At 42.4% G+C, this 26693-nt stretch overlaps 1 protein-coding gene across 2 annotated transcripts in view; it reads left to right on the plus strand.

The window, feature by feature from the left end:
- LOC102428950 (zinc finger protein 14-like) overlaps positions 1–26693 on the plus strand; it is a 98701-nt gene that overhangs the window by 5205 nt on the left and 66803 nt on the right. The window contains exons 2-3 of one of the 2 annotated variants that reach the window (XM_023744412.1): positions 7268–7354; positions 15518–15644. In XM_023744412.1, coding sequence (XP_023600180.1) covers positions 7268–7354; positions 15518–15644 — 214 coding nt within the window. The remainder of the gene's footprint in view (positions 1–7267; positions 7355–15517; positions 15645–26693) is intronic. The other variant, XM_023744414.1, reaches the window with a different exon arrangement.

Raw genomic sequence — 26693 nt, forward strand, 5'->3', positions numbered from 1 at the left:
CGAAACCGGTTTGGCTCAGTGGATAGAGCGTCGGCCTGCGGACTGAAAGGTCCCAGGTTCGATTCCGGTCAAGGGCATGTACCTGGGTTGCGGGCACATCCCCAGTAGGAGGTGTGCGGGAGGCAGCTGATCGATGTTTCTCTCTCATCAATGTTTCTAGCTCTCTATCTCTCTCCCTTCCTCTCTATAAAAAATCAATAAAATATATTTTAAAAAAATTAAGGTGGGAAGGAAGGAAAAGGGGAGCGAGGGCAGGGGTAAAGATAAAGGGAAGAAGGAATGTGGGGAGGGAGGGTAGGAGAACGATGGGAAGAAGGATGAGGGAACAGAAGTAGGAAATAAGGAGGAAAGAAAAGTTTATAAATGATGAATCAGTAGGGAAAAGTGTTACATAAAGGAGAGAGAAAAATTGTGTGACAGGGAGAAGCCAATAAGGAAGTCAAATACAATTGTGTGTGAAGGGGATAAGATTTTAAAAACAAAGTTAATAGGGGCGACCAGGCCAGCAGGGGAGGGCAGTTAGGGGGATCAGGCAGGCAGGCAGAGTGGTTAGGAGCCAGAGGTCCCAGATTATGAGTTTGTTGTCCAAGTGCTGAGGGCTCCCAGATTGGAGAGGGTGCAGGTCGGGCTGAGGGAACGCCGCCACCTCCCAATTAACAAATTTCATGCACCTGGCCTCTAGCTTATTTATAAAAAAAATAAGTTCCATCATTTCAAAGTATGTACTATACATATGTGCTTTATGTTTTTTATTATTTACCACAAGTAAAGGTCAGGAATTGTTATCTTTCTTTAAATTTTTTTTACTATTTCACTTCATGACTGCTGTGTATGTGCTTCATGTGAGTGACGTAGGTGCTTATGTAAGTGGGTTCCGACTTATATTACGTCTCGCCATAGGAACGGATCTCAAACATAACCAGAGACCTACTGTATCGCCTTTTTTTCTCCAATTGATCCACCCCCCACTCCGTCCTGCCCCCTACCCTAGGTATTCAGCACCTTTTTGTCTGTGTCCATGGGTTATGCATATATGCATGCAAGGCCTTTAGTTGATTAGCTCCCACCCATCCATCCTCCCCTGCCTTCCCTCTGAGATTCTGCACTCTCTTCCAGGCATTCATGTCTCTGGATCCACTCCTTTTATCAGTTTATTTTTTGTTACTTAGATTCCACATATGAGAGAGATCATGTGATACTTGTCTTTTTCTGACTGATTTATTTCACTTAGCTTGATACTCGCCAGGTCCGTCCATGCTGTCTCAAATGGTAAGAGATTGTTCTTTTTTATTGCTGCATAGTATTCTGTGGTATAAACGTACCACAGCTTTCATATCCACTCATCTACTGATGGGCACTTGGGCTGTTTGCAGATCTTAGGTATTGTAAATTGCGCTGCTGTGAACATAGGGGTGCATACATTGTTTCTGATGGGTGTTTCAGATTTTTCTTAGATATATTCCTAATAGTGGGATCACTGAGTCAAATGGCAGATCCATGTTTAATATTTTAGGAAACTCCATACTGTTTTCCATAATGGTTGCACCAGTCTGCATTCCCACATGCAGTGTACTAGCGTTTTCTTTTCTCCCCATGCTCACCAGCACTTGTCATTTGTTGATTTTCTGATGGCAGCCATTCTGACAAGGTGTGAGGTCATACCTCATTGTCCTGTTGATTTGCATCTCTCAGATGATTGGTGACTTGGAGCATTTTTTTTATATCTCTCTTGGCCATCTTTTTATTTGGATTGTTTGTCTTCCTTCTGTTAAGTTGTATGACTTCCTTATGTATTTAAGATACTAACCCTTTTTTTTAAATATATATTTTATTGATTTTTTTACAGAGAGGAAGGGAGAGGATAGAGAGTTAGAAACATCGATGAGAGAGAAACATCCATCAGCTGCCTCCTGCACACCCCCCACGGGGGATGTGCCCGCAACCAAGGTACATGCCCTTGACCGGAATCGAACCTGGGACCCTTCAGTCTGCAGGCCAGCGTTGTAACCACTGAGCCAAACCGGTTAGGGCAAACCCTTTTATATATATATATTATTGCTAAGTATGTTCTCCCATACAGTGGACTCCCTTTTCATGTTATTGATGGTTTCTTTTGCTGTGCAGAAGATTTATATTTTGATGTAGTTCCATTTGTTAATTTTTTCCTCTGTTTCCTTTCCCTTAGGAGATGTGTCTATAAACATACTGCTACAAGAGATGTCTCAGATTTGGATGCCTATGGCTTCTTCTAGGATTTTTATGGTTTCACGACTTACATTTAATTTAAGTCTTTTATCCATTTTGAGTTTATTCTTGTGTGTGATGTAAGTTGGTGGTCTAGTTTCATTTCTTTTGCATGTGTCTGTCCAATTTTCCCAACAACATTTATTGAAGAGACTCTCTTGACTCCATTGTATGCTCTTGCCTCCTTTGTCACATATTAATGGAGCATCATGGCTTGTTTGATGTCTGCGTTCTCTGTTCTGTTCCATTGATCTGTATGCCCGTTCTTGTGCCAGTACCAGGCCGTTTTCATTTTGGTGGCTTGGTAGTATAACTTGAAATCTGGTGTTGTGATTCCTCTGACTTTGTTTTTTTTCTCAAAAAAAAACAAAAAACCAGCAGCTATTCGGGGTCTTTTTTGATTCCATATAAATTTTTGATGTATTTGTTCTAGCTCTGTGAAAGATGACATTGGTATTTTAATGGGATTTCATTGACTGCAGATTGCCTTGGATACTAGGGACATTTTAATGATATTGATTCTACCAATCCACGAACACATTATATTCTTCCAGTCGGTTATATATTCTTCTACCTTTTTATTCCACGTCCTGTAGTTTTCCGAGTACAGATCTTTTGCCAGCTTGGTTAAGTTTATTCCTAAGTATCTTAATTTCCTTTGCTGCCAAGGTAAATGGGATTGTTTGTTTAGTTTCTCTTTCTGAGAATTCATTGTTCTCAGGTGGTGTTTAAACAAACCATCGACTTTTGGGTATTGATTTTGTATCCTGCTACATTGCCAAATTCATTGATTAAATCTAAGAGTGTTTTGGTGGAGTCTTTAGGGTTTTCTGTGTACAATATCATGTCTTCTGTGAATAATGAGAGTTATACTTCCTCCTTTGCAACTTGAATGCTTTTTAAAAATATATATTTTATTGATTTTTTTACAGAGAGAAAGGGAGAGGGACAGAGAGTTAGAAACATCAACGGGAGAGAAACATCGATTAGCTGCTTCCTGCACACCCCAAACTAGGGTTGTGCCCGCAACCAAGGTACATGCCCTTGACCGGAATCGAACTTGGGACCCTTGAGTCCGCAGGCCGACGCTCTATCCACTGAGCCAAACCAGTTAGGGGCTGCTTTTTATTTCTTCCGCTTGTCTGAACGCTGTGACTAGGACTTCCAGTACTATGTTGATTAAGAGTAGTGGAAGTGGACCTCCCTGTCTTGTTCCAGGTCAATTTGAACCACGCTTTGATTGTAAATTTTTTTTTGCCCATTATTATGATGTTGGCTGTAGGTTTGTCATATATGGCCTCTATCATGTTGAGATATGCTCTCTCTATTCCCACTTTGCTGAGAGTTTTTATCAAAACTGGGTGTTGGATTTTGTCAAATGCCTTTTCTGCGTCTATTGATATGATCATGTGAGTTTAGTCTTTCAATTTGTTTATGTGATGTATCACGTTTATTGATTTGGGAATATTGTACCAGCCTGGAATAAATCCCAGTTGGTCATGGTGTATGATCTTTTTAAGATATTGCTGGATGCGATTTGCTAATATTTTGTGGAGGATTTTAGCATCTATGTTCGTGAGGGATAATGGCCTGTAATTCTCTTTCTTTGTAGTGTCTTTATCTGCTTTTGGAATTAGAATAATGCTGGCCTCATAATAAGAGTTTAGAAGTGTTCCTTCCTCTTGAATTTTCTGAAATAGTTTGAGGAGTAAAGCTGTTAGTTCTTCTTTGAATGTTTGGTGAAACTCCCCTGTGAAGCCGTCCAGACCTGGGCTTTTCTTTTGCTGGGAGGGTTTTTTGTTTTTGTTTTTTATTGATTTTTTGCAAAGAGGAAGGGAGAGGGATAGAGTGTTAGAAACATCAATGAGAGAGAAACATCAATCAGCTGCCTCCTGTATATCCCTTACTGGGGATGTGCTCGCAACCAAGGTACATGCCTTTGACCGGAATCGAACCTGGGATCCTTTAGTCCGCAGGCCAATGCTCTATCCACTGAGCCAAACCGGTTAGGGCTGCTGGGAGTTTTTTGATTACTGCTTCTATTTCATCAGTTGTTATTGGCCTCTTCAGGTTTTCTGATTCCTTTTGATTCAGTTTTAGGAGATTGTATTTTTCTAGGAATTTGTCCATTTCATTCACATTGTCGAGCTTGTTGGCATATAGTTGTTCAGAGTATTTTCTTATAATCCTTTGTATTTCTGTGGTGTCGTTGGTTACTTCTCCACTTCCTTTTCTGGTTTTACTTATTTAGGTCCTCTCTCTTTGTTTCTTTTTTTTTTAACTTTTAAATCTTTATTGTTCATATTATTACAGATGTTCCTCTTTTTTCTCCCCCCATAGCTCCTCTCCACCCGGTTCCCACCCCACTCTAGGCCTTCCCCCTCACCCCACACTGACTTCATCTATAGGTGTAAGCTCTTTGTCCAATCTTCTCCGGCACCCCCCCCACACCCCCCCGAATTGTCAGTCTGCTCCCTTTCCATGCCTGTGATTCTGTTACATTCACCGGTTTGTTCTGTTCATCAGGTTTTTTTATTCATTTGATTTTTAGGTTCACTTGTTGATAAATATGTATTTGTTGTCACTTTGTTGTTCATAATTTTTTATCTTTACCTTTTTCTTCTTCTTCCTCTTCTTAAAGAATACCCTTCAGCATTTCATATAACACTGGTTTGGTGGTGATGAACTCCTTTCCTTTAGCTTTTTCTTGTCTGTGAAGCTCTTTATCTGACCTTCAATTCTAAATGAGAGCTTTGCTAGGTAGAGTAAGCTTGGTTCTAGGCACTTGCTATTCACCACTTTGTATATTTCTTGCCACTCTGGCCTGCATAGTTTCTGTTGAGAAATCAGCTGACAGTCATATGGGTACTCCCCTTGTAGGTAACTAACTGTTTTTCTCTTGCTGCTTATAAAATGCTCTCTTTGTCTTTTGCCCTTGGCATTTTAATTATGATGTGTCTGTGTTTGGGTTCTTCTTGCTTGGGGTTCTCTGTGCCTCCTGAATGTGTGTGACTTTTTCCTCTACCAGATTATGGAAGTTTTCTTCCATTAGTTCTTCAAACAAGTTCACTTCTCCCTTTCTGCCTATTCTGGCCCACCTGCTATTCTAATATTGTTACATTTCACGTTGTTTCACAGCTCCGTTAAGCTATTCTCATGTTTTTAAATTGATTTTTCTTCTTGGTTCTCTGATTGAGTGATATTTTCAATTCTGTCTTGTAATTCACAGATTTGATCCTCAGTTTCCCCTAATCTGCAGTGTATTCCTTCCTATTGTTATTAGTGTTATATCGTTCTTTATTTCCAACTCTTCTTTTTTTCATAGTTACTATATCATTTTTCATACTGTTGAGCATCTTTAACATCATACTCTGAACTCCGTTATAGATAAATTTCTTATCTCTGCTTCATTTATTTCTTTTTCTGGAGAATTCTCTTGTTGTTTCATTTGGGGGTTGTTTTGTTGTCTCCTCATTTTGGCTATCTTTTTGGGTTTGGACTATATGTTAGGTAAATCCTCTACGCTTCTCAAACTTCAGTGCAGGACAGTGTCAAATGCTGTTTCTGACTAATTAGATCAAGCAAAGACTCAGTCTCCAGAGACCACCTCTACCTACACACTGATAGGCTTCAGGCTTGAATTGTCCCGCCAGAGAATGGTCTGGAGTTATGGCGAGTTTTTCTCAACAGGGTGGGGCAGTTGCTTCTGCCTGGAGGCTAATTGTAATTTTTAGTCTCCTATGTGGCCTCAGGGCAAGGTGATTTCCAGTAGTGTGTGTCAACTGCCTTCCCTCCAGACAAGGCAAATGTCTATGTGGGAAAGATGCTCTCTGCTGTGTGAGGGAATGAAACTGGGGATGTCTGCCCAGGAATCTGGGGTTGTCTTTTCTGATCTCTACCCTCTGAGTTCCCAATCCTGGCTTCTGCTTACACAGCTCCTGTCTGCTCTGCCCTCCCTCTCCTGGAGCACAAGGTGGTTGGCTGGAAGGGAATTTTGTGCACTGGCCGTTTAGATGGTGGCTTAATTTGCAGCTATCACTCCCTGAGAAACAGCAGCTACATTGCTTTTCACATCCAGATGTTACATGGGTACCCTTCTCAGTTGTGCTCTTTGCTGGGGTGCCCAGCTTGGGGATTAAATCCCAGAGTTCTCTATGGCAACCCTCCACAACTGAGATATCTCTCTAGAGCTTCAATTGCTGTCTTTGGATGCAGTGCCAGCCCTTCCCACCTCTGCCCCGCCTACCAGTTTCTATGGGGTCTCCACTTTCAGTCCTCGGGTATCAGGGTTCTCTGCAGCAAATCTTCCATTGATTATTCAGGAAGTTTTTCTATATATTAGTTGTACTTGCAGTTTGTTCCCGGGAGCATGTCCGTGCAATATCATCTTACTCTGCTGCCATTTTTAATCACCCCAATTTGTACTTCTTAACCATTTCAGCCACCCACCAAACCTTTTCCCCTTTGGCAACCAACCACCAGTCTGATCTCTAGAGTATTCCTATTTTGTTTATTTATTGATTTATTTCTTTAGATTTCACTTGTAAGTGGAATCATATGATAATTATCTTTCTCTCTGACTTATTTCACTGTGTTAAACCTCTAAGTCCATCCATGCTGTTGCAAAAGGTAAGGTTTCATTATTTACTGCGGCCAAGTAATATTCTTCTTTATCCACTTGTCTATTGATAGGCACTTGGGTTTCTTCCATATATTGGCTATTGTAAATAACGCTGCAATGAACATATATTCTTTTGAATTAGTTTTTTGTTTTTTTTTTGGGTATTTACCCAGAAGTGGAATTGCTGAGTCATAAGGCAGTTCCATTTTTAATTTTTTGAGGAACCTTCATACTGTTTTTCCATAGTAGCTTCACCAATCTTCATTCTCACCTATAGTGCATGAAGGTTCCCTTTTCTCCACAACCTCAGTAGCACTTTTTTGTTGATTTATTGATGATAGCCATTCTGACAGGTATGAGTTGATAGCTCATTTTGTTTTTTCCTTGTAATCTTCAACCAAGGATTTGTTTATTGATTTGAAAGAAAGAGAGAAAGAAATTCATCAGGTGCCTCCGGACCATCAACTGGGGATCGAACCCACAACCAAGGTATGTGCCCAGACCATAATTGAAACTGCACCCTTTTGGTAATGATGCTCCAATCAATGTAAACAATTGTAGTTTTAATTTGTATTTCTCTGATTAATAGTGACACTGAATATCTTTTCATATGTCTGTTGGCCATCTGTAATGTACGTCCTTTTTTGAGATGTAACTGTTCAGGTGTTTTTTAATTGGATTGTTTGTTTTGTTGGTGTTGACTTGTGTGAATTCTTCATAAGTTTTGGATATTAACCCCTTATCAAGTGTATCATTGCTGAATATGTTTTCCCATTCTGTAGGATGTCTTTTCATTTTGTGGACGGTTTCCTTTGCCCAGCAAAATCTTTTTAGTTTGAGGTGGTTTTATTGGTTTATTTTTTCTTTTGTTTGTCTTGCTCAAGGGGACATGTCATAAAAATATTAAGAGAAATATTAAGAGATTTTACTGTAGTAGTTTTACATTTAAGTCTTTAATCCACTTGAGTTAATTCTTATAAGTTTGATATCAGGTAATATGGTATCTCTGACTTTGTTCTTTGTCAAGATAGTTATGGCTATTTGGTGTCTTTTGTGGATTCATACGAAATATTGGATTACTTGTTCTATTCCTGTGAAAACGTCATTAGTATTTTGATAGGAATTGCACTGAATGTATAGATCACCTTGGGTTGTATGGACATTTTAATTATGTTAATTCTTCTTATTTAGGAGTATGGTATTTGCTTCCATTTATTTGTATCTTCTTCAATTTCTTTCTTCACTGTCTTAAAATTTTCTGAATACAGGTCTTGTACCTCCTTGGTTAAATATATTCCTAGGTAATTTATTTTTTTATGCTGAATCCATTATACTCTTATGGGACTACTATCCTATATGAGGTCCATTGTTGACCATAAGTTATGTGGCTCATGACTGTATTAACACATTGCGGACCCGTAGTTTTATTGCTAGCTTTACCCAGTGGCCAGGTAAGTTTCTATTGAACGAGTACAAAAAACATGTTTTACAAAGTATCATATTTTCAAAAGATATTACATGTAATAAATAACTTCAAAATGCAATGGGCATTTAATTTTAAGGCATGCCTTTAACATTTACTAGTATGTAAAACACTGTGTCATAAGAAAACACCAGAATGCTCATGATCTACCTGCAACGTGTTAAGTTTTGCTTTTGGTGATGTGACTTTACACAAGTGATTCATTGTGCACCCGTCGTCCCCTTTTTTAATAGAACAGACTCAGAGTTTGAATTGTTTATTATTTTCCCATAGTCAATGAATGGCTGTCTTTAAAAGTGTATTTTGTATGTGTGTATTTCCAGGTAGCTAATAACCACCTGGAAGTAATTTGTATCAAAGCAAGTATTCCTGTCCTGACCGGTTTGGCTCAGTGGATAGAGCTTCGGCCTTCGAACTGAAAGGTCCCAGGTTTCAGTCAAGGGCATGTACCATGGTTGCAGGCACATCCCCAGTGGCGGGTGTGCAGGAGGCAGCTGATCGATGTTTCTCTATCATTGATGTTTCTGACTCTCTGTCCCACTCCCTTCCTCTCTGTAAAAAATCAATAAAATATATTTTTTAATAAAAGCAAGTATTCCTGACACAAGTCCTTCTCAGAGAAATAAAATACTTTATTGTTACACTAGGGGCCCACTGAATGAATTTGTGGACCTTGAAAGGAACTGTGAGCTGCGAGGTTCCTGTGGCACAGGGGTGGGTCTTGGCCTATACTCTGCGCCCCCACCCAGGCCCTCCCTCGACAGCCCCCCCCCGGTCCCCTGTCTGCCAGTAGCCCTGCTCCTGCCGCCACCTCTCCCATGGGCTGATGGTGCTGGTCCCGTTCGCACCCGCCCCTTGGTGGTCAGCTGCTCATTATAGCGACTGGTTTTTCGGTTGTTTGGTTCTTCTGCCGTTTGGTCTATTTGCATATTAGGGTTTTATATACATAGATTGCATGTATTAAATTATTGTTTGGCCTGTTTTCTCCCAGTGTGGGTAGAAATATTTTAAGGTCTATTATTTTGAGTGAGTCAAATGGATTTTTAGAGCTTAGACTAGAGGTGATGAAATATGATGAATAGTTTATAAAACAAATTCTTGCCATGGGAACAATAATTAATAAGCATCTTTTTTTAATGCAATAATAGATACTTATGGATTTTCTTGTTCAGCTAGCAAAGTGCCTGCTCACATCCCCTATGGAGGGAGCCTTTACAGCGAGAGAAGCTACCGCCCTGGAGAGCTGGGGAAGCAAGTGCACCTGTGGGAGGGGGTGATGCCCCTTCCGAGGTTTTAGTTGTGGTCCCCCTGGGCCTGTTTCTAGGCATCGGGTGAAGTTTTGCATCAGAGTGTAGGTGCGCATTGAGAAAATCTGTGAAAGTCAGGAGTGTGTGTCCTGGGTTAGGGACTGTGAAATTGGGAGTTCATTTGGGTCAGAACCTTACACTGAATCCAGCTGAGCATCCCCTCACTGTGAGCTGAAGCCTGAGAGGGAGCACGTCTGTTGGCGGAGGCATGGTGGGAGCAGCACCTTAGACCCATGGGGTTGGACTGGATCTGGGTTCAGCAACATAGGTGCTTGAATTCTGGCTGGGAATGAATTCAGAGCCAAGACTCAAACTATAAGAGAACATTTATTTGGGAAATCACAGAAGTAGAAGAAGAAATTCTTCAAGGAATGGAAATTCATAGAAGGAACAAGTTAAAGAGGTAATGGAAGGGCCCTTGGCTCTTAGAAGTGAGAAAGGTAGCTGTTACATGCCTGGAGGAATGGGAGGATGAAGAAAGGTTGGGACATGCTCCCAGGAAGGAGAGAGTGCTGGGTTCTCTGTCCTAAGGCTTTAGGGCGGAGATTTTAAGGGAGGTCCCAGGGAAAATCTCAGAATATTCAGCAGCTTTCCAGATGTGTCCCTTATGGCTGGGTCTCCACCGATTGATGGGTTCTGGCCAGGGCACAGGTCATCTTTCAATGCAGCTGGTCCTGAGGTCAGCTCTGGCATCGCTTTTCTGGTTTTGCTGCTTTTCTGGGCCCGCAGCTAAAATAGAACTGTGGCCTAGAGGTTATTTCTAGGAGGAAAAGGTCCGGGGATCCAAACTGCATGACCAGCAATATATTACGGGATGAAATGTCACCCTGGCGATGACGTCGCAGCCTACAGTTGTCTGTTGCTAGGCATGACCTTCTGCCCCTGGCCCATTCTCTTTGCTCTGCTCATGTCTGTCTAACTGCCCACTACATTTCCATTATTCCCCAGGGAGAGGAGGTATTGGAGCTCCCAGACTTCATTCCTGGGGTGGCTGCTCAGGTGTCCCTCCTCCGCTTCCCCAGGGACTGTAACACTCCAGGGTTCTGTCTCAGCTGGGATAATCTCGGATGTGGAACCTTTTGAAAGTGGATTTCCTTCTGTCTTGTGGGAAGCAGGCTGCTCATCTGAGCTGAATCCAATGGATGTGTTTCTTTCCTTCAGGTCCTTTATCCACTGACTAGGGAAGCCCTTTCACTCTAGTTTCCCTGAGAATGAAAATGTCCATTGATTGAATGTACCAGGTAGGAAAAAAAGAGAGAGAAATATTGATACTTCCCAGCAGAGTTGCTCAGTGGATGAGTGTCAACCTAGGGAGCAGGAGGTCACTGATCCATTCAGGTCAGGGCACATGCCAGAGTTGCATGCTTGATCCCCAGTAAGGCGCATGCTGGAGGAAGCCGATCAGTGATTCTCTCATCACGGATGTTTCTCTCTATCTTCCTCTCTTTTCCTCTCTCAAATATATTTATTTATTTATTCGTGTGTGTGTGTGTGTGTGTGTGTGTGTGTGTGTGTATGACAGAGAGATAGAGAGAGAGATATATATAGCCCTGGCTAGTTTACCTGAGTGGATAGAGCATCTACCTGTGAATCGACATGTCCCAGGTTTGTTTCTGAACAAGGGCGCATACTTGGTTGCAGACTCCTTCCTGGCCCAGGCCCTGGTCTTGCCATGTGCAGGAGGCAGCCAATCGATGTGTTTCTCCTACATAGATATTTATCTCTGTGTTTCCCTCTCTCTTCCACTCTCTCTAAAAATAAGTGGAAAAATATCCTCAGGTGAGCATTAAAGAGAGAGAGAGGGAGTGAGAGAAGATGAATAAAGCAAGGAAATTTATGAAAGCAAACAGATTTTTCTTTTCCCTTTTATGCAAGAGAAACTCCAAATGTGAAATGAATGTATTTAAGTTTTCAGGCACATTTTAATTTTATAAAATATATTTTTATTGCTCTAATTGGTTTGACTCAAGTGGATAGAGCGTCAGCCTGCGGACTGAAAGGTCCCAGGTTCGCTCCGGTCAAGGGCATGTACCTTGGTTGCGGGCACATCCCCAGTAGGGGGTGAGCAGGAGGCAGCTGATTAATGTTTCTCTTTCATCGATGTTTCTAACTCTCTATCCCTCTCCCTTCCTCTCTGTAAAAAAATCAATAATATATATATATATATATGTATGTAATTTCAGAGAGGAAGGGAGAAGGAGAAAGAAATAGAAATATCAATCATGAAAGAGAATAATCCATAGACTGCATCCTGCCACCCCCCTCCCCACTGGGGATAGAAACTGCAACTGGTCATCTGCCCGGAACAGAGATGAAACTGTGACCTCCTGGTTCATAGGTGGATGCTCCAACATTGAGCCATGCGGTTCAGGCAAACTATGCATTTTTTCATGGTTGCCTGCTGACAGCTTGAGCCTCAGCCGCTCTTGTCCCTATTGCCTCGCACTTGAACAAGCTGATAAGAAAGCCTGGGTCATGTCTCCTATAGAGCAGGCAGGTGATTCCAACCACAGAATCCCTGCCTGTGCAGAACTCTTGCCCCGGACCCATCTTCGAAGCCCCACATGACCACACCAGGCTCTATTTCTGGCTCTGAAGCCAGGTCTCAGCTGCTTGAGAGGCCAGCCCGGCCCTCCTTTGAGACCTCTATGTGAGTCCTAAGGCTTGTCCTGCTCTCCTGGTGTGGGTGTGAGGGGTGTGACACATGAGCATCACTCACATCCACACCTCTGCAGATGACCCTTTGAACTTGCTGCCAGGAATAGCACATGCCAACATTACCAGCCATGTGGGTCTGACTTCTGTTTCTCAAACTTGCTGACCTGTGGGAGCTTTGCTGTCCCATGTGGCATTGGTGAGCCTGTTGTGCCTCACTTCTATGTACCAGAGTTGGAGCTTTCATGCATTTCTAGGCAACTGGCAGGCAGAGTATGGAACTGGGCCCTCTTGAAAGTGGTCCTGGAATCATTTGCTCTGGCTCTGCCACTTAAATGTGTGACCAAATAGAGCAGGCTAATTTTTAAGTTGATGATATTGTATGGCCCATGAATGTTGTTAGAACTATCCAGATGGCCCTTGGCAGAAAAAAGGTTCCCAGCCTCTGCTCTATCTATCTATATAATAGAGGAATATGCTCATTAGCTGGGACACCGTAACGTCACTACAGGGCATCTGGCCACAGATCCCCAGCTTAACGGAGACTGTCTCTAAGGCCGCCCAGAGGCCACGTGCCTGGGCCGCAGGGTGCCCAGACCCGGTGCCCATTCAAGACATGAAACAGAGAGGAGGTGCGAGAGGAAATCCAGAGAATGGGATGTGGGGGTTCAAGACTCAGTTCCTTTGGGCTTTGTCCTTCTTGGCCTTGGTCCTTTTCTTTCAGGCCTGGAGCACAAACCCAGCAGGAGAGAGGAATGGATGAAGGGCGAATGTGGAAGAAAGGTGTCCTAGGTGAGGTTGGAGATCTAGCAGCTGCGAGAGGCCGGGCTGTGGGGCTGCCTGAGGAGCGGCTCCCTGGCAAGCTCCACGGCTTCGGCAAAGTGGACGGCCAGGAGGCGGGAGATCCAAGGGCCGCAGAGTGGCACTGAGACAGGGTGTACCGGAGGGGGCACAGGCTGGGGCAGGGGGCAGGCAGGCGGGGATCCACATAATTGAAGATGACAAAGGCACTTGTTTTCCCTGGGCCTGATTTCTCTTTAAATTCCTACCTACTTGTTCCTAGAGATCAAGGTCTAATGTTCCAGCATCAGGGAAGCAAGGGTTATAAGTTATAATAGTCTCCAAAAGGCCCTTTAATTGTTACCTTATAACTGAGGCATCATTTGCTTTTAACAACTGTTTAAGCCAGGGGTCCTCAAACTTTTTAAACAGGGGGCCAGTTCACTGTCCCTCAGACCATTGGAGGGCCGGACTATAGTTTAAAAAAAAACTATGAATAAATTCCTATGCACACTGCACCTATCTTATTTTGAAGTAAAAAAACAAAACGGGAACAAATACAATATTTGTATTTGCATGTGGCCCGCGGGCCGTAGTTTGAGGACTCTTGGTTAAGCACTGTTATATATTGTTGCCATCTGTGCTGCAACCAGCAGGGCCATCAGGGGCCCTGCTCCCAGGCGCATTGGCCTGGTGCCGCCCGCTCGTCGGCACCGCCGCCCACCATTAGCGCCCGTCTCCATTGGTGGGGCGACTGGCGGGTTTTCAGGGCACCCACTCACATCCACCTTGGACAGGCGCAGACCACTCACCTACTGCACCATCTCCACTGAGCCAAACCGGTTAGGGCCCTACTGCACCATCTCATAGCAGTCCCGCTCTCATCAGGGCCCATCGAGGCCAGTACCACCTCCACTGCCGCCTGCTACTAGTGCGGCATAGCTGACACCCACCATGTTTTGTGCTGCCCCCTGGTGGTCAGCGCACATCATAGCAAGCCATGGAACTCCCGGTCAGTCAAACTCTCAGGGACAATTTCCATATTAGCCTTTTATAATACAGGATACTACCTTTACTTTATTGTGTGTTCTTGCCTCCTTTGTCAAGAATTCTGTGACCATAAATGAATGGGTTTATATCTGGATTCTCTGTTCCATTCCACTGCTTTATATGCTTTTTAGGCCAGGACCATGCTGTTTTGATTATTATGGCCTTGTAGTACATTTGGATATTAGGTAGTGTGATTCATCCACATTTGTTCTTCTTTCTCAAGATTGCTGTTGCTATTCACGGTGTTTTGTGGTCTATGTAAAATTTTTGAATATTTATTCTAGTTATGTGATATTCGTCATGGGTGTCTTGATAGGAATTGCATTGAAGCTATAGATTGCTTTGAGTAGTATGGATATTTTAATTATATTAATTTTTCCTCTCCATAAACACCATGTAATTTATATTCCAATTACAGTTTACATTTAATCTTATTTTGTATTAGTTTCCGGTGAAACTAATTTCAACATGAAAACATTGCAGATTTCAATAAAGGCCCTTGGACATGCCAAGTCTTAAATTGTTCCTCAAGGTCTAGGCCGTGGTTATAGTGTCACAATTCTGCCATAAAGACTTCTTTTGAGTGTGATCTTATGATTTCAATATACGTGTTTATGTGTCCTAAAAACCAGTATGAAGTAACCCTGAGGCTCATGAGTAGAGGACTTTTGTAGTGAGCTAAGTTGCCCTGTCTTTCTCATGCCTGAGCTCTAACTTTAACATCCTATCTCCATGAAATGAGAGAGGCAAAAGAAGGTCAAACTGAGTTACTAACAAATACTATAAAAACAAATGATCATCTATACTCCTCCATGAGAATATTCTCATTCATTCAGGTGTATCTGATGACTTCTAATAATCTGGAGTGCTTCAGGACAATATGGCCAAGTACATTGTGTTCTAATTTGAATTTCCACACACCGCCTGGCCTCTCCTGTTTGGTGATGAGAATAGAAGAGCAAGCTACCAAGCCTTTATTGTATTCACAGTCACTAAAACTTTATGCAGACATGACAGTATGTTTCATGGACTGCTGCATCAAATGGTGGTTATAATGGAGATGAGTTTTCTCACAAGGAATCAATGGGCTTAAGACAGAAGTATTTTAATGTATTAATATAAAAGTTGTGCAAGCTGTTCTTTACCCTGACATTAGAGAGCAATGAAGACTTGAAGTGATCACAGTAAAATGATATCAATAAATTCCATGTGCTCTTGAGGATGTGAATGTGGCAAATTAATAATAGTCTTACAATCAAGTGATACACTAAATGTTGGTGACCACGTATTCTGTGTGAACGTGCTATGAATTATGTATAGGTCCCTAGTGTTGTTTGTCTCATCCATTCTCCTATATGCATATATGGGATATTTTAGGACTCAGTGGCCTTTGAGGATGTTAATGTGGAGTTCACCATGGATGAGTGGGCTTTCCTGGATCCGACGTGGAAGAAACTCTACACAGATGTGATGCTGGAAACCTTCTGGAACCTGGCATCAGTAGGTAGGTATCATAAATTCTTTTTTTTAATACATTTTTATTGATTTTAGAGAGAAAGTAGAGGGAGAGAATGAGAGAAAAATCAATGACGAGACAGAATCACTGATTGGGTACCTTGTGCGTGCCTCACACTGGGGATCTAGCGTGCAAACCGGTCCTACTGGGAATTGACCTGTGACCTCCCGGTTCATACCGGTTCATAGGTTGACGGTCAACCACAGAGCGACTCTGGCCTGCAACAATTTAGTACTTATTTATTCAATTAGAAAACTAGCCCTAACTGGTTTGGCTCAGTGTATAGATCGTTGGCCTGTGGACCGAAAGGTTCCAGGTTCAGTTCCGGTCAACGGCATGTACCTGGGTTGTGGACACATCCCCAGTAGGAGGTGTGCAGGAAGCAGCTCATCAATGTTTCTAACTCTCTATCCCTATCTCTTCCTCTCTGTAAAAAGTCAATAAAATATATTTTTTATAAACAAGAAAAGAAAACTAGTGTTGCTTGCTCATCAGTGCTGTTTCAAGAACTGAAATATGGAAAGGAAATACATTGGTACTTAAACCAGGAATGATCACAGCTCATTGTGTACTTAAAATCTAACCAGTTTTTATATTCTTTAATAGTTTATAATGGTTTTTCTAGCATGTGTTTTAGAAGAACAGTGTGACGACCATGATACTGAAGATCAATATGAAAATCATGGGATGAATTTTAGGTGAGTTGCATTGACATGAAAAAGCATTAAGAGCATCTCTGTGTGTGTGTGTGTTTGTGTGTGTGTGTGTGTGTAATATATTTTTATATATTTATTTTTTTATTTTGTGTTTAATTTTTTAAATTTTACTTCAGAGAGGTAGGAAGAGGGAGAAAGACAAAGAAACATCAATGATGAGAGAGAATTATTTTTTTTAAATATATTTTATTGATTTTTTACAGAGAGGAAGGGAGAGAGATAGAGAGTTAGAAACATTGATGAGAGAGAAACATCGATCAGCTGCTTCCTGCACACCCCCTACTGGGGATGTGCCCACAACCAAGGTACATGCCCTTGACCAGAATCAAACCTGGGACCTTTCAGTCCGCAGGCCGACGCTCTATCCACCGAGCCAAACCGGCTAGGGCAGAGAGAGAATTATTGATAGCTGCCTCCTGAATGCCTTGCATTCAGAATCAAGAACCAGGGCATGAGCCCTGACCAGAAATTGAACTATGACCACCGGGTTCAGAGGTCAGTGAGCCTCTCTGGTGGTGCAAAAATATGTTTTTATTGATTTTAGAGTATGGAGGTGAGAGGGAGAGATATAAAAATCAATTGACTGCCTCCTGCATGCCCCGTACTGGGTTTAATAAGTCTGTAGTCTGGCCATGTTCCCTTTTAGGGAAATGAACCAGCAAGCCCCTGGTGCATGGCTCTATCCCAGTGATTTCCAAAGTGGGCGCTACCGCCCCCGGTGGGCCCTGCAGCGATCCAGGGGGCGGTGATGGCCACAGGTGCATTTGGGGGCAATGAGTAACTGCTATTAAAATTTTAAAAAAATTAATTTCCAGGGGCTGAGTAATATTTTTTCTGGAAAGGGGGCGGTAGGCCAAATAAGTTTGGGAACCACTGCTCTATCCTGAACCACTGAGGCAAATGGGCCTGGTCCACCAAAGAATCTTTAAAACAGGTAATCCAATGGTAACCGCCCAGTTTTAAATAAATATATTGGTTCTTAGAATTATCTCATCCAAATGTTTTTTCTGAAATATGGCCTAGATGTTTAATGTATAACAATAATAGCACTTGGAAAAAAATACATCAGTACCATTAATCAATATAAGTGTTTTCATAACATCTGTGATCCAGCCTATTTCAGAGGTTTGGGATATCCACTTTCAAAACTTGGAATGTTCAGAAACCCCACTCTTTCTTTGAAAATGGTTAAAAATGTCATTGTCATGCTAATAATAAATATTAAATTGTTAACATAGTATTAATAATATGCTTCTGATTTTTACAGCAGTCATATGGTAGTGAGACTCTGTACAAGGAAGGATGGTAGTCAATGCAGAGAAAACTTCAGCCAGATTCCAAATCATAACGAAAAGACAGAAACTCCTACTGAAATGAAACAACCTAAATCCAGGTTGTGTAGGCAAATATTCACGCATTATTTATCGTTGAATAACCACCTGAGCTCTCATATTGGACCCAAACTATACCTGTGTCAGGAATATGAAGAAAACCCTTATAAATGTAAGGAAACTGAGAAAGCTTTTAAGCATCATCAACATATTGGAAGCCATGAAGGCATTCTCAGTGGGAAAGCTTTCCAGTATTTAACTTCCCTTAGAAATTATGAAAGAACACATATTGCTGGGAATCCGTATGAGTGTGTGCAATGTGGGAAAGGCTTTAGTCGTCTCATTGCCTTTAAACTTCACAAAAACACTCATACCGGAGAGAAACCACATCAAAGTAAGCAACGTGGCAAAGCTTTCAGTTCTTCCAAGTACTCTGGAGAAAATGAAAGAACACACACTGCAGAAAAGCCCTATCAATGTCAGAAATCTGGAAAAGCTTTCAGTTCCACTTCTCTTAGAAATCAGGAAAGAACACACACTGGTGAGAAACCTTATGAATCTGGGAACATCTTCAGTTGGCTCAGCTCTCTTGAAAAATATAAAAGAAGTTATGCCGGAAAGAAGCCTCATGAATGTAAGGAATGTGGTAAAACATTCCGTCGTTGCTATGCCCTTATAATTCATCAAAGAATGCATACTGGGGAAAAACCATATGAATGTAAGCTTTGTGATAAAGTTTTCTCTTATCCAACTTCCCTCCAAAATCATAAAAGAACTCATACCGGGGAAAAACCCTATGGTTGTAAGCAATGTGGAAAAGCCTTCAGTTGTCCAAAGTCTTATCGAGAGCATCAACGGACACAATGTGGAGAAAAGCCCTATGAATGTAAGCAATGTGGGAAAGCTTTCATATTTTCCACTTCTCTTCGAAATCATGAAAGAATGCATACTGAGAAGAAACCCTATAAATGTAAGCAATGTGGGAAAATATTTAGTTTGTACAGCTCTCTTGGATATCATAAAAGAATTCATGATGGAAAGAAGCCTCATGAGTGTAAGGAATGTGGTAAAAGATTCCATCATCCCTTTTCCCTTAAAAATCATGAAAGAACTCATACTCGGGTCAAACACTATGAATGTAAGCATTGTGGAAAAGGTTTCTATTATCAATCTTCTCTCCAAGATCATGAAAGAAGTCATACTGGGGAAAAACCCTATAAATGTAAGGTTTGTGGTAAAGTTTTCTCTTATTCAACTTCCCTTCAATATCACGAAAGAATGCATACTGGGGAAAAACCCTATCAATGTAAGGAATGTGGGAAATCCTTCATTTCCCCCAGCTCTCTTGGAAAACATAAAAGAAGTCATGATGGAAAGAAGCCTCATGAATGTAAGGAATGTGGTAAAACATTCTATGATCGATATTTCCTCCGATTTCATGAAAGTATTCATACTGGGGAAAAACGTTATGAATGTAAGCATTGTGGTAAAGCTTTCTCTTATCCATCTTCCCTCCGAATTCATGAAAGGACTCATAATAAGGAAAAACCCTATGCATGTAAGCAATGTGGGAAAGCTTTCAGATGTTCCAAATATCTTAGAAATCATGAAAGAATGCATACTGGGGAAAAATCATATGAATGTAAGCAATGTGGGAAAGCTTTCAGTACTTCCAGTTCTCTTGCAACACATAAAAGAAATCATGATGGAAAGAAGCCTCATGAATGTAAGGAATGTGGTAAAACATTCCTTTATCCCTCTTTGCTTAGAATTCATGAAAGAATGCATACTGGGGAAAAACCCTATGAATGTAACCATTGTGGTAAAGCTTTCTCTTATCCAACTTCCCTCCAATGTCATGAAAGAACTCATAATAAGGAAATACCCTATGAATGTAAGCAATGTGGGAAAGCCTTCAGTTCTCTCTCCTCTCTTGGAAAACATAAAAGAAGTCATGACAGAAAGAACCCTCATGAATGTAAGGAATGTGGTAAAACATTCCATGATTTATATCCCCTCCGACTTCATGAAAGTATTCATACTGGTGAAAAAACCTTAGGAATGTAATCATTGTGGTAAAGCTTTCTCTTATACAACTACCCTCAATGTCATGAAAGAATTCATAATAAGGAAAAACCCTATGAATGTAAGCAATGTGGGAAAGCCTTCATTCATTCCAGTTTCCTTGAAATTCACCTAAATACTCAAAGTGGAGAGAAATCATAATGAATGAAAGAATGCCCACTGAAAATAAGCCCTATCCTGTAAAGATTATAGAAAACCCTTTGACTATCCTAGTTCTTTTTTAAAAATATTTTTTATTGATTTTTACAGAGAGGAAGGGAGAGGGATAGAGAGTTAGAAACATCAATGAGAGAGAAACTTCAATCAGCTGCCTCCAGCACACCCCCTACTGGGGATGTGCCCGAAACCAAGGTACATGCCCTTGACTGGAATCGAACCTGGGAACCTTCAGTCTGCAGGCTGATGCTCTATCCACTGAGCCAAACCGGTTAGCGCTAGTTCATATATATATACTCACCTTAGGATATCTTAGGATATTTTTCCATCTAGACAGTGGAAGTTAGAGAGAAAGATAAAGAGCAATATTGATGTGAGAGAAAAACATCAATCGGTTGGCTCCTGCTCATGCCCAGACATGAAAGCACACACAGTGGAGAAAAGCTCTATGAATGTAAGGAATGTGGTGAATAGGCCCTACACACATATGTATTCTTTTTTAATTTTTCAATTGCACTTGAAATTCACTGTTATTTTAGATAGTAAGTATTAGCCATGTATTTGTGCTTACAGTTCACTATACAGTCCCATGTGAATTATTTTCATGGTTGGTTTTTGTGTTGCTTTTGGCTGGGAATTTTCCATGGGGTTCACATTAAGAAGAGAATATTTTAGTTTGTTTTTCTCACTCTTTACCCTACCAGCCAGAAATATCCTCAAAACTGCCAGCCACTGCTTTACTTCCTTTGATGTCCGGTGTAAGCTTTACAGTTGTTTAGAATTCAACATTAAAAATCCAGCATAGGTTGGCTTTTCCTGCAAGGCCATTGGTGCCCACCAGGCAACAAACGTAGGCTGTAATGGTTGTGGCAGTTTTCTGAAGGGTACGCACTGTTCTCTAGATCACATTTGCTTGAGGTCTAATTTGACTAGTAATCATCTCGTCCTATTGATACTATTACTAATGGGATTCAGATCCCACTGTGACAGCTGCCATGGTGCAGTGCCCAGGAGCCCCATGACAGTTTGCTCTTGTACCACCCTCTGCAGTGAGGGCTCTGAGCCAGTCCTTCCATGTGAGGATCGGCACTTTCCTCATTGCAGGCAGACTCTGATGTGTGCTGTCACTCAGAGCTGAGCCTAATCTCAATGTTTTCAGTTACCTTGGGTTGTATGTGATTAAAATTATGTGCATTTTTTCTCTCTAATCAATGCTTCTGTACTTTTTAAAGAAATATGAACTGTTTCCCAATCACTCTTATGCTAATAGCTGTTCCGTTTTATTGTTTCCTGAGGACATCTTTAACTATCCCATTGTAATTATGTATTTTCAGATCAACATGTTATCTTTTTCATTTAATCATATAATCTGAGTCACAATTATCATGTGTGTATAAATTCAAACATGTTTTCTCAGGGAAATTAATACTTTTTTATACTTATTTGGCACAGACTGCTTTCTTATTCGTTCAAAATATTAAAAGCTTCAATCATGTTTTGTTCTGTCCCTTCTAGCCAAATACCAACAAAATCACATCTATGGTAAAAGAGACATGGAATGGAATGAATACGAATAATAACAATGACCACAAACCATAAATAGCTGTAGGGTGTGACAGTAACAGCACACCGAAAGGGTTTGTTGTTGTATTTTGCCTTGTGATAGATCATGTATTTGCTATTGAGGGAAGCCAGACATTTTTCTGCATTGGATTCTGTGAGGAAATGAACTTAATTCTACATTGGGTGGTGAGGCTAATTTTTTTTTTAAATATATTTTATTGATTTCTTACAGAGAGGAAGGGAGAGGGATAGAGAGCTAGAAACATCGATGAGAGAGAAACATCGATCAGCTGCCTCCTGCACATCTCCCACTGGGGATGTGTCCGCAACCCAGGTACATGCCCTTGACCGGAATCGAACCTGGGACCCTTCAGTCCGCAGGCCGACGCTCTATCCACTGAACCAAACCGGTTTCGGCGAGGCTAATTTTTATTTAGAAGGCAGGAAAAAATAAAGTCATGCTAACCCTGAATTGTAGGAAACAAATCCTATTAGTGAAGAAAGGGGAGTTTTGTTATTTTTATTCTTTGGAAACCTGTTCTCTTTCATCAGGTATACAGACATGAATGCCTTTGCTTCTGTCTTGACTCATCGTGGTCATGGAGTAGCTCTGTGTGATGATGGACTTGTGTGACCTTTTCTTTTCCACAACATATATCTAGGCCTGGCAGGGAGTGCAAGGCCTTTAGCCAAGTGTCTGGAACAGCTTTTGCCTTTCTTGTTATCTAAATACTGAAATATTTCCTAGAGGGTATTGGATGCATTTCTGAAAAGTGATATATCTATAATTTCTAATCATTTACTCCTTGAATAGTTATCTCCTTTATGAATCAATTGAAATTCATAAATTTAGGGATATTGTCAAAGTATACAAACCAAGCAGGAAAACAAAGTCACAGTCTCACTTCCAAAGAAACTGTTCTTAGTGATAGAGTATGTCTTTCTTTTACTTTTTATTTTTAAATGTACTTTTATTGATTTCAGAGAGGAAGGGAAAGGGTGAGAGATAGAAACATCAATGATGAGAGAGAATCTTCCTGCATGCCCCCTACTGGGGATCAAGCCTGCAACCCGGGCATGTGCCCTTAAATGGAATCGAAGCTGGGACCCTTCAATGCACAGGCCTACTTGCTATACAGTGAGCCAAACCAGCTAGAGCCTTCTTTTACATTTTTTTTTTAAAAAAATTGATAGATGGAGAAACAGTACTCTGTTGTTCTAGTTTCTACATTCATTGGTTGATTTTTGTGTGTGACCTGGGATTTAACCTGCTACCTTGTTATGTTGGAATGATGCTGTAACCAACTGAGCTACCTGGCCAGGGCGAAAGACAACATGGTGATCCACTACATCTCATACTAGAAAAGGTAAACGTTTGGTCTGGGTGGTATGGCTTAGTGGTTTGAGTATCAACCTATGAACCAGTAGGTCATGGTTCGATTCCCAGTCAGGACACAAGCCTTGCTTGCAGACTCGATCCTCAGTAGGGGGCGTGCAGGAGTCAGCCAATCAATGATTATCTCTAGTCATTGAAGTTTCTATTTCTCCTTTTCGCTTCCTCTCTGAAATCAATAAAAAAACATTTAAATAAGAAAAGAAAACAGATAAAGGTTTAGAGGAACCTCTAACAAATCCATATAAACAGCCACCACGATTGTGCTCTTTTGAATTGATGGAATGTTTTCCATTGTCTTGGTGGTGTAACTGCATTCGTAAAAACTCATAATTGCTCTAGAAACTGTATGTGCAAATATTAAAAACAATGAAAAATAACAAAGTGATCCTAGCTGTGTTGCCTCAGTGGCAAGAACATCGTCCTGCAACTGAGGTGACCCGGGTCCAATTCTAGTCAAGGGCACATGCCCAAGTTGTAGGCTCCATCCTCAGGAGGCAGGATGCAGCAGGCAGTCGACAAATGATTTTCTGATCATATATGTTTCTTTCTATCCCTCTTTCATCTTCTCTGAAATCAATAAAAATCCTATATAATAAAGAGGTAATATGCAAATTAACCCTCACACTCTCACAAGATGGCTGTCTTCGACCAGGCCTGCAAGGGGTTAGTGAGGGATTATAAAATGACTGAACAGCAGGCTGCGTGGAACGACCAGGCTGGTGGGTCTGAGGGGTGACCAGGCCTCCGGGGGGGTCAGTAGGGGGAGACTAGGCCGACAGAGGGGGAGCAGTTGGGGGCAGCCAGGCCAGCAGAGGGAGGCAATTGGGAGTGACCAGTCTGGCAGTTAGGGGCAATTAGGCTGGCACACAGAATCAGTGAGGGGCTATCAGGCCGGTGGGGAGAGGGGCAGTTAGGGGTGACCAGGCAGGTAGGCAGGTGAATGATTAGGAGCCAGCGGTCCAGGATTGTGAGAGTGATGTCTGACTGCCGGTTTCAGGCCAAAACCGGCAGTCAGACATCCCCTGAAGGGTCCTGGATTGTAGAGGCTGCAGGCTGGACTGAGGACACCCCCCCCCCCTGCACAACTTTCATGCACTGGGCCTCTACTATATCAATCAATCAATCAATCAATCAATAAATAAATAAATAAATAAAATGGCAAAAGTATATCCTCTTGCTGGGAGGATGTTAAACTGTCCTGAACTTGGAGCACTACATGTGCAACACTTCCTTCTCCCACCTCAGGATTCTTATAAAGAACAGAGGTCTGGGGGAGGACACAACAGGATTGAATTTCAGGAAACACCCTCTCAGCCAACCTCCGCCCTCATTCACACAACTGCTGAGACAGTGACAGGCTCCTGGCCCCCACTTTTGAGGTGATGCCAGGGTTCTGGAGTCCTATTCAGGAAATGCTATGATCTGAAATGGGGAAACCAACTGGTCAGCACAGGTGAGGTCAGCCTGGGAATGTCCTAATCCAATCCTTGGGCATCAGCAGGTCTTGAGCCTGTTTCCAGCTCTTAAGTTTCCCATCTCAAGCCGACTCTGCCTGCTCTCTGGGTAACGTGTTTATAGGCAACGTCAGTCCGACTCTGGAAATTTTCTGTTGCCACCTCAGGTGACTGTGGTGAAACAGTGATAGAACCCAGAGCCCATGTCATGAGGAGCAGGCCCCTCACACACAGTGATTTCCACTGTTGCTTGACCATCACTCCTGTGCCAAGAAGCACGTTGCACAGGAGTCTCAAACCCACCAACAATGTGAAAAGGAGATGCCCCATGGGCTGAGGGAAATAACATCCCAGACAGGAACTCAGCACCCCTGTGGGATCCCCCCTCACCTCACTTGGCTCCCAGAATGCAGTTTAGCATCACACCTAATAAGGGGCTGAGAATGCCAAGTATTTTGCCTTCCCTGAAGTGAGCAGGCACAGGAGGTGGCTCCTGGTCTCCTTGCTGGAGCCCCGCCCCTGTTCTTGCAGGAAGAGTGAGAAATGAGCCCAAACTCCTCCCATGGTCTTGCTACAGCTTCCAGTGTTTTCCTGGGTCCACAAGGCCACCTTTCTGTGGTTCAGGGTCCACAGGCTACCACCCATCCCCATCAAGGGACATTCAGTGAGAGGCAGAGATGAAAGGCTGGGTGAGGACAGGCTCAGGGGGTCTGACCCAGGGAGGCCTGTGCACAGAGGTGACCTCAGGGAGGTGGTGGACACCTTGTCCATGAACCTGCAGCATAAGACTTAGCAGCTGAGTGAGAACTTTCGACCCTTTTTTGTCCTTGAGCTTCCAGTGGGGAAACAAAGTGAGGAAGGGCCCGTGCTTTATCTCAATTGAGATGATCCTGTAGTTTTGAGGTTTATTCTATTAACTGTATGTTACATTAATTCATTGTCAGATGCAAAACCAACCCTTCTTTCCTGGGTTAAATCTCACTTGGTGATGGTGTATAGGTTGTGTTATATATTGCTCAGTTCAGTTTGTTCGTATGTTGTTAAGGCTTTTGCATCTATAGTAGAAAGTGGTCTCTGTCCCTATCCAGTTTGGCTCAATGGGTAGAGGATCGGCCTTTGGACTGAAGGATCCTGGGTTCGATTCTGGTCAAGGGCACATGCCCGTGTTGTAGTCTTGATTCCCAGTGGTGCACATGCAGGAGGCATCTGATTATTGATTCTATCTCACCAGAGAATCATTGAAATTTTCTCTGTCTCCCTCTCTCATCATCTCTGAAACCAATTTAAAAAATTCTTTTTAAAGTGGTTTCTGTGTAATCCTAATAAATAAAAACCCTGGGTTTAGCCCTGACTGGTTTGGCTCAGTGGATAGAGCGTCGGCCTGTGGACTGAAAGGTCTCAGGTTCGATTCCGGCCAAGGGCATGTACCTTGGTTGTGGTTTCTGTGTAATCCTAATAAATAAAAACCCTGGGTTTAGCCCTGACTGGTTTGGCTCAGTGGATAGAGCGTCGGCCTGTGGAAATAACATCCCAGACAGGAACTCAGCACCCCTGTGGGATCCCCCCTCACCTCACCCTAGGGAGGTGTGCAGGAGGCAGCTGATCAATGTTCCTCTCTCATCGATGTTTCTAACTCTCTATCCCTCTCCATTCCTCTCTGTGAAAAATCAATAAAATATATATTTTTAAAAAAACAAAAATCCCTGGGTCCATCACATCCACAATGTCTGGAGGCTTGACCATCTGGAAGTCAGTCCTGCAGTTCCCATGAACCAGTACTGACTGCTGAGGGATCTGGGAATCAGGACCGGAGAGAGGCCTGAAGAGAGAGGCAGGGTCTGATCTGTAGCCTCTGTGGCAGCTGTTGATCAGCACTTGCCTCTCATTCTCTCTGGGCCTGGCCAGCAGCCACTCGTCCATTTCTCTCCAGGCCTCCACCATGGCTGCTGATCAGCCTCACCTTTCTGATTAGTCTCAGAGATGCTAACTGGCATAGAAACTGACCAATCAGAACCAAATCTGGGTGAAGTGTGAGGAGCCAATGGCTGCCTAGGAGGTGGAGCTTTTAATGCTGACTGGCATAGAAACCTACCAATGAGAACCAAATCTGGGTGAACTGTGAGGAGCCAATGGCTGCCTAGGAGTTGGAGCTTTTCACACTGACTGGCATAGAAAGTGACCAATCAGAACCAAATTGGACAGCAGAAGAGGGCAGTTGGGGGCAAGATCAGGCCGGCAGGGAGGGAAGTTGGGGGGGGGACCAAGCTTGCAGGGAGGCAGTGGGGCAACAAATGGACTGGGGGGGCAGTTGGGGCCATCAGCTGGCAGGGGAGGCA

Source organism: Myotis lucifugus, unplaced genomic scaffold, assembly GCF_000147115.1.
Source record: "Myotis lucifugus unplaced genomic scaffold, Myoluc2.0 scaffold_462, whole genome shotgun sequence".
NCBI classification, from domain to species: Eukaryota; Metazoa; Chordata; class Mammalia; order Chiroptera; family Vespertilionidae; genus Myotis; species Myotis lucifugus.